This window comes from Camelina sativa, chromosome 9 (assembly GCF_000633955.1).
Source record: "Camelina sativa cultivar DH55 chromosome 9, Cs, whole genome shotgun sequence".
Taxonomy (NCBI): domain Eukaryota; kingdom Viridiplantae; phylum Streptophyta; class Magnoliopsida; order Brassicales; family Brassicaceae; genus Camelina; species Camelina sativa.
The window spans coordinates 13,089,436-13,109,380 of NC_025693.1; the positions used below are offsets into that span (position 1 = coordinate 13,089,436).

Genomic DNA, 19,945 nt, shown 5'->3' on the forward strand with positions numbered 1-19,945 from the left:
CAGCAATACAAATTCAAATTCTCAAAAACTCTCTCAACTCAGTTCGGAACTATAAACGGTGATAAGCTCCTCCACATTCGAATCACTTCGGAAGGAGAAACTAGATCCCAGTTCTCACATTTGGCGCTAGAAGGAGGGTAGTTATCGCCTGACTCTCATTAGTTCCGACTTTGCACGAAAATACACTACGCACAACCACCGTTATGGCAACCAGCTCTCCCAATCAGGCATCCTTGGAGGTGATCCAGAAGCTCCTGCAGGACTTGTCTGAGAAGTCCGACCGACAGCAAGCTGCCTCTGCCGCTCTTACTGAACGTTTTGACAGCTTGGAGGGTCAGGTCTCCGCCCGTCTAGAGGAAGTCACGACGTCCGTAGCAGACCTCTCAGCCTCCCACCGCGCGTACGCCGATGGGGTCGACCTCCTGTCCTCTGACCAAAACCCACGCCGGCGTGCTTTGGATTTCTCCGGTGTGACTCCACCTTCCACCTCGCAGGTGGCAGCAACAAATGTTACCCCGGGAGATTCGTTCCCACCTCAAATCAACACGCAAACAGCGCCACCGCTGGTTGGCGATGGCCACACTCCGGTTCAGCCCGGCACCATCAGATCTTCCGAGGTCCCAGTCTGTCTTCCTCTCCCTGTGGATGGAAACACTTCGACTTCGGGGTATGTTACCAATCCCGAGATCTTCCGGGACATGCGGTCTGTGATGCACAGTGCCACCACTTCAGCTCCGGATATCTTTCGAGTGATCGAGGAGTCGAGGCGAACTCCTTTTTCCGATCAAATAGCCCGGGTCCGCATCAAGGATACTGGCAAAATTAAGTTCTCTAGTTACGAAGGAAAAGGGGACCCAACCAATCACCTCAAGACTTTCTTGTTGACAGCTAGCCGGGTGGACCTCGAGCCCCACAAAGCAGACGCCGGGTACTGCAAGTTGTTTGCAGAAACGTTTTGTGGACCGGTACTGCTTTGGTTCGCATCTTTAGCAGCCGGCTCCATAACAAACTTCACCGAGCTGTCAACCTCGTTCGTCAAGCAGTATTCTAGCCTAATCGAAACTGCGGTGACAGATGCTCAGCTTTGGAACTTAAGCTAAAAGGCTGGAGAGTCTCTTTGGTCTTATATAACAAAGTTCAAGGAGATCCAGGTCAAGATTCCAGGACTCTCTGACTCCACAGCCCTGGCCACGCTTAAAAACGGCCTCTGGCATAAATCTCGCTTCCGCGAAGAGTTGTCCGTGAATCGGTTCCCAACCATTCAGGACGCGTTACACCGGGCATCGAACTGGATAGTCGCAGAGGAAGACAAAATCGCCGCTGCTCAAAAGCAAAACGCTCCCCTTACAGGAAAACCACGGTTCAAAGCGCCCGCTAAAAAGACTCCGCCTGCGACTCCGAAGTCCGGGCCGAGCAAGTTCGCAGTCACTCAATCTCCTAAAAAGAATTCTCCAAAGAATTCACCGTCCAAACCTCCATTCTCACCGCGCTCGAAGAGTGGTGTACTCCCAAGTAACAAGTGGGTCCGAGATGAGGACACGTATTGCGAGCTCCACAAAACTAACAGTCATTCCACTCGTGACTGCAAGAAGCTGATGCACCTCCTCGCAGAAAAGTACGTGGCAGGAGAAATGTCAAACGTAACAATCGAGGAGTTGGAGCAGAAAGCGACTCCCGAGGTGGATGAAGATGCTCCACCTTCAAAGAAACCGAAGCAGTCCGATGGCAATGAACTCCCCAAGAAAAAAATCGACGTGATAATGGGGGGATCGCGCCTCTTTCGGAACTCCGTCACTGCGATCAAAGACCATCAACGGAAGCTCAACAGCCCCCAGCCGAAGCGAGCTAAGGTTGCAGCAAGCGATCTACCTGAAGTTTCTTTCTCCGAGAAGGAAACTGAGGAGCTGAACACTCCGCACGATGACGCACTCGTCATTTCGCTTGACATGGCGAACCACGAAGTCTGCCGAATCCTAATTGACACTGGGAGTTCGGTAGACCTGATTTTCCTCGACACGCTTGCTAGAATGGGTATCGGGAAAGAACACATCGTAGGACCACCCTCACCTTTGGTCTCGTTCACCAGCGAGACGTCAATGTCCTTGGGTACGATCACACTACCGGTGTCTACTCAAGGAGTGGTTAAAATGGTGGAGTTCACGGTTTTTGACCGACCTGCGGCCTATAATATTATTTTGAAACTCCTTGGCTCTACCAGATGAAAGCAGTGGCCTCGACGTACCATCAGTGCGTCAAATTTCCGACCCCGCAAGGAGTACGGGAGGTTCTAGGAAGCCAAAGGACGGCAAGGAGCTGTTACCTCGCAAGTCACAAGCTCCTGGTCCAATAGCAACCACAGCTCGAGGTCCCGAAGAATCCAGTCCGGAAGCAGTTAAAAGGTGACCTCACTGAGTCCATTTTCATCAATGACAAGTTTCCGGATCAGGAAATCAAGATCGGAGTGGGGTTGGGTGACGAGCTCCGCGCCAGTCTGATAACCTTCCTAAAGGAAAGGATGGCTACCTTCGCGTGGTCCGTAGACGAGATGCCCGGTATCAGTTCAGAGGTTATCTCCCATGAGCTGAATGTGGACCCGACGTTCCGACCTGTAAAGCAGAAGCGAAGGAAGCTGGGTCCTGAGCGAGCTGAAATCGTTAACAAAGAGGTTGAACGTTTGTTGAAGGCAGGACAGATACGCGAAGTAAAGTACCCTGAGTGGCTCGCAAACACAGTGGTAGTCAAGAAAAAGAATGGAAAGTCACGAGTCTGCGTTGATTTCACCGACCTGAATAAGGCCTGCCCCAAGGATAGCTTTCCACTTCCGCACATCGATCGGCTAGTTGAATCCACCTCGGGGCACGAGTTGATGTCTTTCATGGATGCTTTCTCAGGCTACAACCAAATCCTTATGAACCCAGACGATCAGGAGAAGACTGCATTCATTACGGACCGCGAGACTTACTGTTATAAGGTGATGCCTGTCAGGTTAAAGAATGCGGGAGCAACTTACCAGAGACTGGTAAATCGAATGTTCAAGCACCAGCTCGGAAAGACCATGGAAGTTTACATCGATGACATGCTGGTAATATCAATGGAAGCCAGCTCGCATCTCGTGGATCTGAAAGTTTGCTTCGACATCCTGAATCAGTTCGGGATGAAGCTTAACCCCACGAAATGCACCTTTGCAGTCCCATCAGGAGAGTTTCTGGGGTATATCGTCACAGAGAGAGGAATTGAGGCAAATCCGAGGCAGATCAATGCTTTCTTATCTATGAGTTCTCCTAGGACTTTACGCGAAGTGCAACGCCTTAACGGACGGATCGCAGCCCTCAACCGCTTCATCTCTCGATCTACGGATAAATGCCTCCCGTTCTACCAGTTGCTGCGAAAAGGGGGAAAAAATTTCTCGTGGGATGCAAAGTGCGAAGAGGCGTTTGCTCAGCTCAAAGCCTATCTATCTGAACCACCGGTCTTGGCTAAACCCGAGTTCGGTGAGCCGCTTTTTCTTTACGTAGCCGTCTCGGACAGTGCAGTCAGCGGAGTCTTGGTTCGTGAGGAAAGGGGGGAGCAGGGACCAATTTTCTACATCAGCAAGTCATTTACTGGGGCGGAGTCCAGGTACCCTATGATGGAGAAATTGGCCCTAGCAGTAGTCACTTGGCAAGAAAGCTGCGGCCTTACTTCCAGTCCCATACAATCATAATCCTTACGACGCAACCACTACGGACTGTATTACATAGTCCGAGCCAATCCGGGAGGCTAGCTAAATGGTCTGTCGAGTTGAGTGAATACGACATCGAGTTCCGGACTCGAACTTGTGCAAAGGCGCAAGTGCTGGCTGATTTTTTGATCGAACTCCCACTAGCCTCTTCGGTTAGCGACAATGTCGAAGCCCCATGGAAGTTGTATGTCAATGGCGCTTCTTCCAAGTAGGGAGCAGGAATTGGGGTCCGCCTCACTTATCCTACAGGCGAAGTGATCGAGCAGTCATTTCGCTTGGCTTTCAGTGCGTCCAACAATGAAGCCGAGTACGAATCCTTCCTTGCTGGTTTACGCCTCGCAGTGGGGATTGGTGTCCGAAAACTCTGAGCTTTTTGCGATTTGCAGCTGGTCACCAACCAGGTTTTGGGGGAGTACGAGACAAAGGGTGGTCGTATGGAGGCTTATTTGTCCATAGCTCGAGAACTAGTCGCTAAGTTCGAGGATTTTGAAATCACTAAGATCCCACGAAGTGAAAACTCCGCCGCGGACGCTTTAGCATCTTTGGCATCCACTTCGGATCCCACGACGACCAGGATTATCCCCGTCGAAATTATCCAGTATCCGAGCATTCGACTAGAAAACTCAAACGTCGTTACCCGCGAAATGAAAATGCAGCTGGCTGCAGAGGAGGCAGCTCACAAGGCGTCTGCGGACTCTTTGCCTCCAGAGGACCCAGCCCCCGTTATGCCTACTCCGATGGAAGTTCACCCACCTCTGGCCGAGCTAGACGCGAGTCAAATTCCGGAACCGTCAGGCTCACCAATCGACAATCAAGCTGTTATCCCACATGCTACTTCGAGCGGCACGAATTCTAACAGCTCGGGGGCAGATGACTGGCGGAGCCCGATCTGGGCTTACTTGGAAAAAGGGGAATTTCCTGCCGACAAATGGGCAGCCAGGAAACTCAAGGTTGTCAGTGCGCGGTACTGCGTTCGCAGCGGAATACTTCTACGCCGAAGTGTAGCTGGTCTTTATCTAGCATGCGTGGCTGGTAGTGAGCCCGCGATGCTAATGCGAGCTGTTCACGATGGTCCCAATGGAAACCACTCCGGAGGTCGGACTCTGGCTTTCAAAATCAAAAGGCAAGGTTACTTCTGGTCTACCATGGTCACGGACTGCGAAAGATATTCTCGAGCTTGTGAGAAGTGTTAGAAGCACGCCCCGTCAATTCATCAACCTACCGAGCTCCTGTCTTCGGTGTCCGCACCTTACCCATTCATGAGGTGGTCTATGGATATCATCGGTTCATTACATCGAGGACCAGGAAGAGTTCAGTACGTGCTCGCTCTTACTGACTATTTCTCCAAGTGGGTTGAAGCGGCAGCCTATGCGAAAGTAACAAGTGACGAAGTGGAACAGTTCGTGCTTAAGAGCATAATCTATCGCTACGGCATCCCATGTGAAATCATCACGGACATTGGTCCACAGTTCATCTCCTCGAAGTTCGAAGAGTTCTGCGCAAAGTGGAAAATTCGACTCAATAAGTCAACTCTTCGTTACCCACAAGGTAACGGGCAAGCCGAGGCGATGAATAAGGTCATACTTGCCAACTTGAAGAAACGGCTCGATGCTCGCAAGGGGCGCTGGCCGGACGTACTGCAGGGCGTCCTCTGAGCGATCCGAACAACACCTCGTCGGGCCACTAATGAGACACCTTCCTCCCTAGTTTACGGAGTTGATGCCGTAGTCCCAGCCGATATAGAAGTGCTCAGAATCCGTACCTCCCTAAACCCACTCCGAGCTGAGGAGAATGAAGAATTCCTACAGGATACTCTCGATACAATCAACGAGCGTCGGGACCAGACCTTGGTTCGGATCCAGAATTACCAGAACGCAGTAACTCGGTACTATAACTCCAAAATCCGAAGCAGACCCTTGGCAGTTGGCGACCTAGTCCTCCAGAAAGTCTACGAGAACACCGAGGAGGTCAATGCAGGAAAGATGGGAATAAACTGGGACCGTACAGAATTACTTGCGAAGTCCGAAATGGAGTCTATCAGCTCGAGGATTCAGAGGGAAAACCAGTCCCGAGGTCTTGGAATTCTTTGCACCTTAAACACTTTTACAGTTAATTTATTTGTATCGAACTACGATTTAGCTTGATCCCGATAAGGGTACGTAGGCAGCCCACTTCGGGTCCAGCTATCCATATTAATAAAATTTAAAGTTTTCTTAAACTTTTTTATTAATAATGGTTTCTATAAAAAATATAAAAAAATAAATAAAATAAAAAAATAAACTCTTCGCGTATATCATTTAAGCCGAGGTTCATCTTCGCTGGTCTAAACCAAAGTTTTCACTTCGTACTCAGCTTTACTTTAAAGCTTAACGTTGCGAAAACTCTAAACCGAAGTTCTTACTTCGTACTCAACTTTACTTAGTAAAGTCAAAACTTAGTTTCTTATCTAAACTGAAGTATCCACTTCGTACTCAACTTTACTTATTAAAGTTGGGGTGTCATCTTTTCGAACTACTTAACCGAAGTTCTCACTTCGTGTTTATTCCTGCTCGTATCATCTTTTAAAACAAAAGATTGCGGAAATTAAGTTCGCATTTAAGATGACAAAACAAAATTTTTTTATGGAGTGGTCACCACGACCAAAACACTCCAAAGCAAGTCTGAAAATAAATACTACTAACAGGGGGGCAACCCGTGCCAAAACAACCCCAAATGAAAACTAAGGATTAGGAAGAGCGGGATCAGACGCCGCTTCGGATAAGGCCAAGCCCATCTCTGCGAGCTCCTCTTCCGGCCTGGTGTTCGCCAGAAAATCGTCCATTCCCTACTTTGACATTTGCCCGAGATTAGTGCCGGACTCATCGATTGTGACGCTTAGCGGGTTCTCGCTGCACAAGAGATTGGGTGTATCCGCCAAAAGATCTGAGAATACTGAAAGGTCGAGGTCACGAGGAGTTACCTTCGAAACCTTCTCGTCCACCACCTCTTCGTCAGCTTTCAGGAGTCCGAGCTCGGCCTCCATGTCTTGGATCTCTCCTCTGGCGATCTCCTCGATCAGCATCCGGTTCGCCCTAATCTCAGCAGCTCGGACCTGAAGCGGAGCTAGCTTCTCCCTCTCTTCGAAGGTGACCCTCACCTCCTCAACCAGAGGACGGAGAGTCCGCCTCATTGCCTGCCTCTCCTCCCTTCGCACCCTCTCTATCTCGCAGCTGTTGCCAGCTTCGAGTAGCTGATTGCGAAGCTCGATCTCGTGCAACCTATTCTTGGCTGCCTTTGCGTCCTCCGCCGCTTCGAAGTAAAGGTCCCCCGCCTTCTTCAGTTTGTCTCGGAGGTCTTCGTTGGCAACTCCANTTTTTTTATGGAGTGGTCACCACGACCAAAACACTCCAAAGCAAGTCTGAAAATAAATACTACTAACAGGGGGGCAACCCGTGCCAAAACAACCCCAAATGAAAACTAAGGATTAGGAAGAGCGGGATCAGACGCCGCTTCGGATAAGGCCAAGCCCATCTCTGCGAGCTCCTCTTCCGGCCTGGTGTTCGCCAGAAAATCGTCCATTCCCTACTTTGACATTTGCCCGAGATTAGTGCCGGACTCATCGATTGTGACGCTTAGCGGGTTCTCGCTGCACAAGAGATTGGGTGTATCCGCCAAAAGATCTGAGAATACTGAAAGGTCGAGGTCACGAGGAGTTACCTTCGAAACCTTCTCGTCCACCACCTCTTCGTCAGCTTTCAGGAGTCCGAGCTCGGCCTCCATGTCTTGGATCTCTCCTCTGGCGATCTCCTCGATCAGCATCCGGTTCGCCCTAATCTCAGCAGCTCGGACCTGGAGCGGAGCTAGCTTCTCCCTCTCTTCGAAGGTGACCCTCACCTCCTCAACCAGAGGACGGAGAGTCCGCCTCATTGCCTGCCTCTCCTCCCTTCGCACCCTCTCTATCTCGCAGCTGTTGCCAGCTTCGAGTAGCTGATTGCGAAGCTCGATCTCGTGCAACCTATTCTTGGCTGCCTTTGCGTCCTCCGCCGCTTCGAAGTAAAGGTCCCCCGCCTTCTTCAGTTTGTCTCGGAGGTCTTCGTTGGCAACCCCAAGGTCGAGCACCTCTATTTCAGCCTTCTTCATCCGCGCTCGGATTTGCTCGGCTTTCGCTACGGTGCTAGCATTCTCAGCCTCCAGCCTGGCGTACTCTTTCACCTGGGCTTCCAGGTCAGCGATCCTCTCTTGAAGAAGGTTCACCTCGGAAGATGAAGGGGAGGCAAACAATTAATCCTCGTAGGATGCCACCGAGGAGTTGAACTCGATCATTAGCTGGAAAGTCAGCTCGTCAAGAAGCGGATAAAATGATTAAAAAAAAAAGGAAATAAAGGCCAAAGGGTATTACCTCGCCAATTTTATCCGCAAAACGGAAGAAGTTTGCACGATTGACCTCGGTCATGTCAGCGAACGCCGGAATCCGAACTCCGGGCCGAATGTAGCTCCTCATTAGGTCAGCTGGGGACGCAGGGGGGACTGAAAGATTTTTGGGCAAGTCATTTCAGTCATCAACTATCGAACAGTCAAAGGTATAAACTTAAGAGTACCTCAGAAAATTTTTTACCTCGGGCGAAAGGACGTTGTTCCTTCGGAGGGTTCCTACCAGAGGAGTCCCCGGAGTCTCTAGGCGGTGGGGCCTCTTTAGATCTCCTCTCCGAGGAGGGACCCCTGTCTTTCGAGCTCGGTTTACCTCGCTCATCCCCTAACGAGCCAGTCCGGGCTCGGACTTTTTCACGAGAACAGGAGGCGGTCTCGGGCTCCATCCTCTTCTTCGATGAATCAGTTTGCTGAGAGGAGATCTCAGCAGAGGTTTTCTTCGATGCCAGGGGGGAAGCAGCGACCTCCCGTGGCTCATCGCTAGAATCAGCAATGACAATCACGGGGGGAACCAACGGGCCAGCAGGAGCCCTGGTTGATTCTGTACCAAGCTCGGGAGAGCCAGTTGGAGGTGCGGAAGTCCCGCTCACCTCGGGAACGGAGGATCCGGAGGAATTCTTGTTAGAAAGGTGAGCTTTGCCTTCAGCAAGGGCCATCGCCATCTGTTTCTTTGCCTCTTTTTCGGCAGCTCGGCATGCCCTTTCTTCCCTATAATTCATCTCCGAAACGCTCACGGGGGTAGAACAGACTAGAGAACGCCTTCCGAGCCTCGCCGTGGACTCTCTGATCCTTTCGCAGGAGAAAGAATCCCAAGCAATCTGTCCCTGGCTGCAGAACCTCGAGAAGAACTCCGTGAATGTGGGGCAAAGCAATCCGCGTTCGAAGTGATCTGAAAAAGAAACAGTTAAAGGGTGAGACGGAAAGTCAAGCCATACTTAACTTGGACCTAGCAAGGAACTCCATTCTACAAATTTTCGAAGTCCACTTCGATACGTGCGAACTCACGCGGTGGCCGAAAGTGAGCTTGTTAACCGGGAAGAAGAAATAGGACTTCCGCCACTTTTCATCCTTCTCGGGCAGGTCGTCAAAAACCTTTAGCCCGGCAAGCGGGCTTACATAAAGTGTGCCCTTGGTACGACCAGTCTTCACCGTGTACACCTGGAGGAAGTCGGCCAATGATAACTGGTAGTTGAACTCCTCCCCTAGAGTTTGAAGGCACAAGACAGTCCGAACAAAGTTGGGGCACATCTGGGGAAGAGCGAAGCCCAGTTCGAACATCATCGTCACGATGAGTTCGGGAAGGGGGAATGACAGACCGCACGCAGAGAAGAATATCTCGAACGCGCAACAGTACCCTGGAGGGGGGTTCTCTGGAGACTCATGAGCCTCCGGGAATCTGATCTCGACCTCCGACAGAATCCTGGTGGATCCTCTAATCTCGGCTATGCTTTCCGCAGAGAGAATCGACGGCTGGTGGGGGCCGAAAACGCCCGGAATTAAGGGTTTTGCGGTTTTTCCCGATGAGGATTTCGGCGGAGACATGCTTTTCCGGTAAAAGTAGTAAGAAATAAAGGGAGACTGAAGGATTTTCCGGCGAAAATAAAGAAGTTCACAGAAGGAAAGAGAGAAAGTCGAAAAACGGAGAAAACACAAGCACAATTGGGGATTAAGAGTGAAAGAGAGAAGTCGAGTTTACCTTTATATAGGGAACCAGGGAGTAATGATTACCTGGGGAAGTGAAAGGTCTCGCACCGTTCTCTCTCTCTCTTAAAGCTAACACGCCACCTAGTGGGCCCCGAGGCTTGTTCGGGAAGGCAAATCTCATCATTACCACTATCAAATCGTGGAGATATGGGGGATATTCAGTTTCCCAAAATCGATCGCTTGAAGGTTAAAAGTCCCCCGAACTGTTCAGCTCGGGAGACTTGGGGGGCAACTGTTGTACCCACGATCTGCCATCTCGGGAAATAAGCAAAAGGGCCTAGACCGGACTTGTCTAATGGGCCAAGAGCGTATTACTGATCGGCCTGTCAGGCCCGGAGGAAGGAAGTGAGTGCGGAGATGATCCGTGTTGGTCAGCTCGCAGCTCGGGCCCGGTCAAAGATTCCCGCATTCAAGAAGATTAATTGGGTCGCACAAATCGTGCCCTATTAATTATGCATTAATTAGATAATAAATTGGTCTGTATAAATATGTAAGAAGAGAGTCTTTTGTAAGGGATCAGAAATATTTTCCAAAAGCAGCAATACAAATTCAAATTCTCAAAAACTCTCTCAATTCAGTTCGGAACTATAAACGGCGATAAGCTCCTCCACATTCGAATCACTTCGGAAGGAGAAACTAGATCTCAGTTCTCACATTTACTAGTTGATAATGTTACAAGCAGCGTAAACATTAAAAAAAATTGGGATAAAAGTCCCTAAACACTGCCGTAACAATTTGATAAATCAAACGGCCGATGTTGTTGCATAGGATAGGAGAACCACATGGGGTGATTCGTCAATGTTTAATTAAAAGACTTGTACCTGACCCATTTATAATTTATAATGTATAGATTATATTTCTAAAAAAAAAAATCTTGTTATAATGAACAAATTTAATTAAATGAAAAACATTCTCAGTTTTTTTTTCCCGAACATTTCTTTGATTAAAGTTTTCTTTTTTTCTTTTTTGTGCTGGAAAAATTGTTGTTTTAAACCTAGCTAGTATAGTAACTAACCCAACTAAAGACCTCTCTTTGGCAATGTATGTCTGTTTGAAATGTTAAAGTCTCTGATCATGTTTAAGGTTAAAGGACACTGGACAGAGATATTGGTTTTGCTTAGTTATAACTTATAACTTATAACTTATAAGTTTATAATAGGACAACTGGAGGGTATAACGGACTTTCGTATGTGCAACGTCCTTGGATACTATAAATACTCTTTTATTCATAACTTCTTCTGAGTTAAATCAAAGTACTCAAAACAATGGAACTCAACTGTGTTCAATTTCTTCGAAACAAGACAATTCTTGTCACCTGCGCAACTGGTTTCCTTGCTAAGGGTATGTCTTTTGTATTTTCCGTCTGATTTTTGTTAAGTCTTCAAGATTTGTTGGATTATAATATAGTTTCAATGATATTAATTCGTAGTTTTTGTGGAGAAAATTCTGAGAGTACAACCAAATGTGAAGAAGTTGTACCTTTTGGTGAGAGCATCGGACAACGAAGTTGCGACTAAACGCTTACGCACAGAGGTTTATTATATACCAACTAAACCTAATTTACTACCCAATGTTTGAAAGAATCTATGTATTCATACTTAACATTCATACAAACAAAAATTAGAATGACTTGAGATTGCTATTGTTGATTCATTGCATTAAATAAATAACAGGTATTTGAGAAAGATATTTTTAAGATGTTGAGAAAGAATCTTGGCGATGAGAAATTAAATACATTGTTGTACGAAAAAGTTGTCCCGGTTCCAGGTGATATTGCGACTGATGACCAATTAGGCATGAATGACTCTAACCTTAGAGAATGTATGCAAAAAGAAATAGATATTGTTGTCAATGTTGCAGCCACAACCAGTTTTGACGAAAGGTACTATAGCTTTACAAGACACTTTATATACTACAACAACATATATTCTAAATTCTATCTCTATAAATAAAACTATAAAAGTATAACTTTTAGTATATTCATTTGAAAAAAGATACGATGTTGGGCTTGGAATCAACACATTTGGAGCTCTCAACGTCCTTAACTTTGCCAAAAAATGTGTTAAAGCTCAATTGCTTCTCCATGTCTCTACTGGTATAAGTCCTTTTATTATGCCTCGTAAAATGTTTACACATTCAAATTCTAATAACTGTTTATATGGTTCTTGAAACGTGTGTAGTCTTCCTTTTCTATTGTAGCTTATGTATGGGGAGAGAAGCCGGGTCACCTAACTGAAAAAACATTCGATATGGAAGGCATTCGTAACGAGAACGGCCTTCAATTGGATATAAACCTTGAAAGAGAACTGATGAAGCAAAGATTGAAAGAACTCAAAGAACAAGATTGTTCAGAAGAAGACGTTACTCTCGCCATGAAAGAACTCGGAATGGAAAGGTGAATGTTGTTAATGATTGGAATTCTTAGTTTAAAACTATCGGAATGGAGTTAAACGTAACTATGATTAGGGCAAAGCTTCATGGATGGCCGAACACATATGTTTTCACCAAATCGTTGGGAGAGATAATTCTTGGTAACCATAAAGAAAATCTTCCTCTCGTCATCATCCGTCCTACGATGATCACTAGCACTTGTAAAGAACCATTTCCTGGTTGGATCGAAGGGTAAAGGTAAATATATACACCATTTACAGATTCATCATGTAAATCACTTTAGACTGCATGACATTGGAAAATTCATGATACTTTTATGTTGTATGTGCAGAACCTTAGATAGTGTGGTTGTAGCATTTGGGAAAGGAAGGCTTACTTGTTTTCTTGCAGATCCAAACTCAGTCCTTGATCTTGTAAGTTTAAGTTAATTTATGTTGTGATTAAATGTCAATTGTGTTTTTGCGTTTTTATATGAAAAGTATAGATAACCTTTTTGAAAGATAAAATAAAATTTTAGATATATAAAAAGTATGTTGTATAACTATTTTAAAATTCTACAAATTAAAGGTGTAATTTGGAAAAAATACCATAATTTAATATTTTCTAACATAGAAAAGAAATCTCACACGTGGAAAAACAGTCAATTCCCCCATAACCTTTGTTACTTTATCGTATTCATACACAAAACTTTGAGTTGTGCTTATAACCACGCGAACTTAACTAAAATTTGAATTTCCTACATGATCAAATCCGGTCAAAACCAAACAGTGTTACTGTTCTGTTAACAAAATGTTGATTAGGAAGCCACGCCATGCCATAAAACGACGTTGTTTTAATCAACTTTTAAAACATATTAATTATGAAACAAAATTTTACTAGTTGGGGAATTGATCCCACGACCTAAATGTGCCTAACATAGTTTGGGAAAAAATACCATAATTTAATATTTTCTAACATAGAAAAGCAATCTCACACGTCAACCAAACTTTTAAAAAGCTTTGGTTAGTCCATTGGTTGACTAAATGTACCTAGATCCAGAGTCCAGTGCACTACAGAGTATGTAAATTAGCATAGGCCTATAAGTCTGTTAGATTCTTTTCCAGACGTACATAACATTGTTAATTTCCTTTATGGGAGAAAATACACTAATTTTATTTGTCATTATTAATTATAAGCTATATCAGTCGTTGTGGTGCACTGACATTAACATTCACAGATACCTGTGGACATGGTCTCAAACGCAATGATCACGGCTGCGGCAATACACGCGGGAAAGTTAGGCTCTCAGACTGTGTATCATGTTGGCTCGTCTTTTAAGAACCCCATCACATTCGAACAGGTCCAAGATCTCGCGGCTCGCTACTTCACCAAAAACCCTCTTGTTGGACGCGATGGTTCACCCGTCATTGTCTCCAAAGTAACTATCTTCTCCACCATGGATCTGTTCAGCTTATATGTTACCCTTCGTTACAAGCTACCTTTGCAGGTACGCATCTTTTTGTTTTCTTTCTTAAATCAATAATAACACCAAATGGCGATTGGCGAATGTTGAAAGAAGAGTCCTCTATTGTTAACAATAAACCGAAGAGAAAACTAAATCTAAAGAGAAATATTGAAATTAATAAATCGAATTTTAGTTATGAAAAATTCTTACGCATATATTTTCTTCTACTATCAGATGTTGCGATTGATAGATATAATTTATCCATGGTGGGATGGAAACATATATAAGGACATTGACCGCAAAATTAAGTTGGCGATGCGGCTGGTTGAGCTCTACAGACCTTATGTCTTGTTTAAGGGCATGTATGTATCAATAAAAATTATCCATAAGTATTTCTAATAAATTTTTATGCTTCCAATTATTTTTTCTTATTTTGACGCAACATTCTTTTCATTTTTTTTTAATATTATTTTGCAGATTTGACGATACTAATACTGAGATACTGCGGTTGATTTTACAAAATCGCTCTATGAAACGATTCAAATGCTTCTCCCAGAACAATCAAAACTCAGCTCAAGAATCTTTGTAACTGAAAAAATAAGAACACAAGACACGAAATTGATAACCCAGTTCAGTGTAATCGATGTGATTACACCTACATCTGGAGCTGAATCAATCCGGCAAATTCACTATAGAATGAGAAAAGGTTTCAGCTCAATTTGAGCTTTACAACAATGGCAGATCACTCTCTAACAACCTCTCTTCTCTCTCTCGATACAAGAAGCTTAGAGAATAAGAATGATAAAAGGAGAAGATGATCTAATAGAAAAACGCAGCGTTTTCAATTATATGTGCGAAGCCTCCACTGCAGTTAGAGCCTTGCTTTAATCTTCTTCTTCTTTATGGTTTAATCAACATATCCCAAAACCAGAGATAACCACCAAATCAACTCTTGATCTCGGTTTAGAACCAAACCAATACCAAATAGAATTGAATCAGAAACATAAACCTCAACACTCCACCTTGATTCAATTCCCTTTCTCATCAAACCATGAACTTGCACTTACTTGGATTTAACCTTCAGCTGAGATGACACTTCACCTCACTTGATCAGCTTCAGAAAATCTAAAGCTGACTCAAACTTCTTAACTGGAATACCTTTTGTAAGCATGTCTGCTGGATTCCTTGATGTATGAATCTTCAGAACCTCAACCTATCCAGACTCAACAATATCCCTGATGAAATTGTACTTAGTCGCAATATGCTTCGTTCTTTCATGAAAAGTATTATTCTTCGACAAACATATCGCAGACTCCGAGTCACACCACACCGTGACCTTCTCTTGTCCATAACCCATGTCCTCTAAAAGACCTTTGAGCCATAAAGCTTCTTTAACTGCTTCCGTAAGTGCAATATACTCAGCCTATGTACTTGACAAAGTCACAACTGACTGTAGACTAGATTTCCAGCTAACAATGTTCTCACCAACTGTAAAAACATAACCACTGGTAGATCTTTTCCGATCCCTGTCTCCAGCATAATCTGAGTCACTGAAACCTTGAGTCTCCAACTTGTTTCCTTTTGTGAAAACTAAATTCAGATCACTGGAGCCTCTTAGATACCTCAGTAACCACTTCACTGCTTCCCAATGCATCTTCCCAGGTTTCTTAATGAACCTACTCAACAGACCAATAGCCTGAGCTATGTCAGGTCTTGTACCTACCATTAATTACATAATGCTTCCTATAGCGCTTGCATAAGGAACCTTTTCCAGATTAACACACTCTGAGTCATTCTTAACAGATGATAACTTGAAATGTGTTCCTATCGGTGTTTCCACCTCATGAGCCTTACTCATGTTAAACCGAGCTAGTACTTTCTCCAAGTAACTAGATTGAGACAAGTATAGAACCCCCTCTACTCGATCCCGAATTATATCAATTCCCAGAATCCTACTTGCAGGTCCCATATCTTTCATCTCAAACTCTGATCTCAAAGCTTCTTTCAGTTTAACTATCTCTGCCATATTCTTAGCAGCCAACATCATATCATCTACATAAAGCAACAAGTAGATGATCTCACCAGGATTTACCTCTTTTGCATACACACAAGAATCATGTTCACTCTGATTGAACTCTTGTTTCATCATAAATGCATTAAACTTCTTATTGCACTGCCTAGGAGCCTGATTCAGACCATAAAGAGACTTCTTTAACAAACAAACTTGATCTTTCTCAGGATTTACCTCATAACCTTCAGGTTGTTCCATGTATATAGGTCGATCTAGGTCTCCATGCAGAAACGCTGTTTTGATATCCATCTGCTCTAGTTCTAAGTCATCTTGAACCACTAACGACATTAAAACTCTGATTGATATGTGCTTCACCACGGGTGCAAAGACTTCTTGATAGTCAATCCCTATTCTTTGAGTGAAACCCCTTGCCACCAATCTGGCCTTGAACCTCTCAGGTTCTACCCCTGGAATACCTGGCTTCCTTTTATAAAGCCATCTACAGCTAATCACTTTCTGATTTACAGGCCTATCCACTATATCAAAAGTATCATTCTTCTTTAATGAACTCATTTCCTCATCCATACCTGCATCCCACTCTTTACTGTACTCATCCTCCTTTGCTTCATGATAGCACTGTGGATCTTCACATATGACTTCTTCTGCTGTCATGAGTGCAAACGCAAATTGCGTGTAATCAGAAAACTTTAATGGAGCCTTAATTTCCCTTCTAACACGATCTCTAGCTAACTGATAGTGTTTGACGCTCGGAGAACTCCTTGAACCCTCGATTTCACCTTCAGGCTCAAAATACTCTGACTCTGTATCACTATCATCAACTAAAACTGCTCCACCTCCATTAGAACTCTCTCCAATCACTTTACCTTCCTTCTTTATTTCTGTCAAGATCTTATCATCTTTATTGACATCTGTTATCTTATCTTCATGATCCTTCCCAATAAGATCCTTATACAACACTTCCTCATGAAATATCACATTTCGACTTATCACACACTTTGACTCTTCAAGCAGCCAGACCTTGTAACCTTTTGTGCCTTGTGGATAGCCTAGAAACACTCCTTTTAAAGCTCTAGGTTTTAGCTTTCCTTGATCTTGATGCACTTATGCAACAGAGCCAAACCTTCTCAAGTGCTTGTAACCAGGCTTCTTATTCAACCACAACTCCTCAGGCACATTATGATCAATAGCTGATGCTGGTGATCTATTTACAAGATAAGCAGCAGTAGAAGCTGCTTCAGCCCAGAAATGTTCTTCTAAACCAGACTCATTTAGTAAACACCTAACCTTTTCCATAAGAGTCCGATTCATTCTCTCTGCGACTCCATTCTGCTCAGGAGTGTAAGTGCAGGTTCGATGCCTTTCTATACCATGCTTTTTACAGTATTCATCAAACTTCAGGTTGCAAAATTCCAATCCATTGTCAGTTCTGAGAACCTTTACCTTCTTGCCAATCTGATTTTCAACCAAGTCTTTCCACTCACAAAATCGACTGAATGTCTCATCCTTTGTCTTGAGAAACATGAGCCACACCTTGCGAGTCTTATCATCAATGAGAGACAAGAAATACTGCTTACCTGAGAGTGACGGAGTCACATTCGGTGACCCCCACAAATCCGCATGAACGTATCCTAATGCATCTTCAGTATTGTGTCTACCCACGTTGAAGCTCAACTTCTTGGACTTTCCCATTACATAATGTTCACAAAACTCCAAGTTTGTGACATCCTTCTTTTGCAACAGTCCTTTCTCAGTTAACACTCTCATACTGTTGAGACTCAAATGCCCAAGCCTGCTATGCCACAGCCCCGTACTGTCTTTAACACCCTCTGTGTTGCAATTCTCACTAACAGCAGTTTCACCATTTAAGATATACAAACCATTGTTCAAGTTTCCTGATAAAGCTGTCTTACCATTCTTAAAATACCTTACTTTGCCGTCTCCACCTTCATGCCTATATCCCAGTTTGTCAAGAGTGCCTGTTGAAATCAAATTTCTTCTCAAATCTGGAACATACTTAACATTGTTCAGTACCTTTATGGAACCTCCACGTGTGTTAACACGAATTGAACCTTGTCCCTTTGAAGTCACTGCACGATTGTCACCAAGTAGAATAGTTGTGTCTCCATTCTCATCAAAACTACTAAACCAATCTCTCCTAGAAGTCATGTGAGAAGTGCATCCTGAATCCAGAATCCACAAGTCTTTAACCAACTGATTGTTAACGCTCCGAGCCTCTGAGAATACCAACTGTTCTGTTATTACCCCAGCCTCATTCTGACCTTCACTATCAAGCTTCCGCTTCCTTGCATAACAGTCCTTCTTAAGGTGGCCTTCCTTCTTGCAGAACCAGCAGGTGACTCTCGTTTTGGAGTTTGATCTGCTTCTACCTCTTCCCTTAGAGCCATTTTGTTGTTGGCCTCTAGTCTGAGGTCTACCTCTTTCTGTTGTGTACAGTGCTACTGACGATACTTTCTCAGATGCTTTTGACTCAGATAACTCCCTCTCCAAAGACTTAGCTGACGATACCACATCCTGAAGCGACAAGCTCTTATTACCATATTTAAGTGTATGCTTAAGCTGGCTGTAGCTAGCTGGTAAAGAATTCAACAACAATATGGCTTGAACTTCTTCGGTGACTTGAATCTCTAAGCTCCCTAACTCAGCAACAATCTTTAAGAAATCATCTACATTCTGATCTATAGTTTGTGCCTCAATCATCTTGAAAGAGTAAAAGTTCAGCTGCACATAGATCCTATTCGGTAATGAGGTTTCCATGTACAACTTATTGAGCAAAGCCCACATCTCTGCAGCTGTCTCACAATGGTTTACCTTTCGCAAAACCTTATCCCCAACATGATTTATGATTAGCGTCAAAGCTTGTTGCGATTGATCGATCTTGACCGGATCTGGGACTTCTTTGGTCTGCACTAACGAGGAGTCCAACGATTCTTCAGCGGCAATGTTCTTTTCTTCTTCCTTTGTTAGCGGGACTGTCTTGGTCAACTTGAAATCGGTGAGAATGTTCTTTAAACCAAGAACCCCAAGTTGAGCCAGAATCCGAATCTTCCATAGCGAGAAGTCGCTATCACCATTGAACGTCTTAATCTCAACACGCGCCGTCGCAACCGCCATTGATTGAATCTAAGAGAAGGCGAACCTTAGCTCTGATACCACTTGTTACAAAATCGCTCTATGAAACGATTCAAACGCTTCTCCCAGAACAATCAAAACTCAGCTCAAGAATCTTTGTAACTGAAAGAATAAGAACACAAGACACGAAATTGATAACCCAGTTCAGTGTAATCGATGTGATTACACCTACATCTGGAGCCGAATCAATCCGGCAAATTCACTATAGAATGAGAAAAGGTTTCAGCTCAATTTAAGCTTTACAACAATGGCGGATTACTCTCTAACAACCTCTCTTCTCTCTCTCGATACAAGAAGCTTAGAGAATAAGAATGATAAAAGGAGAAGATGATCTAATAGAAAAACGCAGCGTTTTCAATTATATGTGCGAAGCCTCCACTGCAGTTAGAGCCTTGCTTTAATCTTCTTCTTCTTTCTGGTTTAATCAACATATCCCAAAACAATAGATAACCACCAAATCAACTCTTGATCTCGGTTTAGAACCAAACCAATACCAAATAGAATTGAATCAGAAACATAAACCTCAACAGTTGAAAACAAAGGAGATTGATACTGAAGTGTATGATTTGTTCGAATTTGATCCAAATTCTATTGATTGGGACGATTACATCACAACCATTCATATTCCCGGCCTCATCACTTATGTACTCAGGCAATAAAACGTTTGGATACTAAAACTTGTATCATTTACTTGAACCTAGCTAGTAAAATTGTGTGTTTGTTGGGGTTGAAAACAAAAACAAGGTGTGTTTTACCATTATTATAAATTGTTTCATACCTCTCATGTGTTCACTTAAGTTGTTAGTCTGCAGTCACAGTAATCAAATGTAACAAATTAATGATTTGAAAAGAGTTATTATTTTTTGTAATTTCCATACATGTCTTACACTACATTGATGAATATATACTATATTATCGCCCTGGACGTTTGGCGTGTTTGGGTTATTTGGGTTAGGTTGTTCGGTTTTCATGATATTCAGATTTTCAAAAACTTCACTGAATTGAACCGAAATTAAATTCGGTTCGGTTTGGTTGGTACTAGAGTTAATCAGATCGGTTACCTGATTTTATTTGGCATTTTGAAAACATTGAACCT

The 19,945-nt window shown here is 44.0% G+C and overlaps 2 protein-coding genes and 1 pseudogene across 2 annotated transcripts; 2 read left to right on the forward strand and 1 right to left on the reverse strand.

Annotated features, from left to right (window-relative positions):
* LOC109126408 lies at positions 4,019-4,914 on the forward strand. The gene is made up of 2 exons (XM_019229936.1): positions 4,019-4,048; positions 4,108-4,914. The coding sequence occupies exons 1-2, from the start codon at positions 4,019-4,021 to the stop codon at positions 4,912-4,914; spliced, it is 837 nt and encodes a 278-aa protein (XP_019085481.1).
* Positions 7,283-9,670, reverse strand: LOC109126409 (uncharacterized protein At3g60930, chloroplastic-like). Its single transcript, XM_019229937.1, has 4 exons — positions 9,130-9,670; positions 8,316-9,017; positions 8,100-8,227; positions 7,283-7,954 (listed from the first exon to the last, which is right to left on the reverse strand). The coding sequence occupies exons 1-4, from the start codon at positions 9,668-9,670 to the stop codon at positions 7,283-7,285; spliced, it is 2,043 nt and encodes a 680-aa protein (XP_019085482.1).
* Positions 11,098-19,508, forward strand: LOC104710915 (annotated as a pseudogene).

Excerpts from the sequence above, each read along its gene's own strand:
- LOC109126408 (XM_019229936.1), top strand. The coding sequence starts at position 4,019 with ATGAAGCCGAGTACGAATCCTTCCTTGCTG. Across the intron at positions 4,049-4,107 it reads GTACGAATCCTTCCTTGCTG|CTGGTCACCAACCAGGTTTT; the intron begins GTTTACGCCTCG and ends TGCGATTTGCAG.
- LOC109126409 (XM_019229937.1), bottom strand. The coding sequence starts at position 9,670 with ATGTCTCCGCCGAAATCCTCATCGGGAAAAACCGCAAAACCCTTAATT. Across the intron at positions 9,018-9,129 it reads CACTTTCGGCCACCGCGTGA|ATCACTTCGAACGCGGATTG; the intron begins GTTCGCACGTAT and ends TTTCTTTTTCAG. Across the intron at positions 7,955-8,099 it reads TTGCGGATAAAATTGGCGAG|GTGAACCTTCTTCAAGAGAG; the intron begins GTAATACCCTTT and ends TCATCTTCCGAG.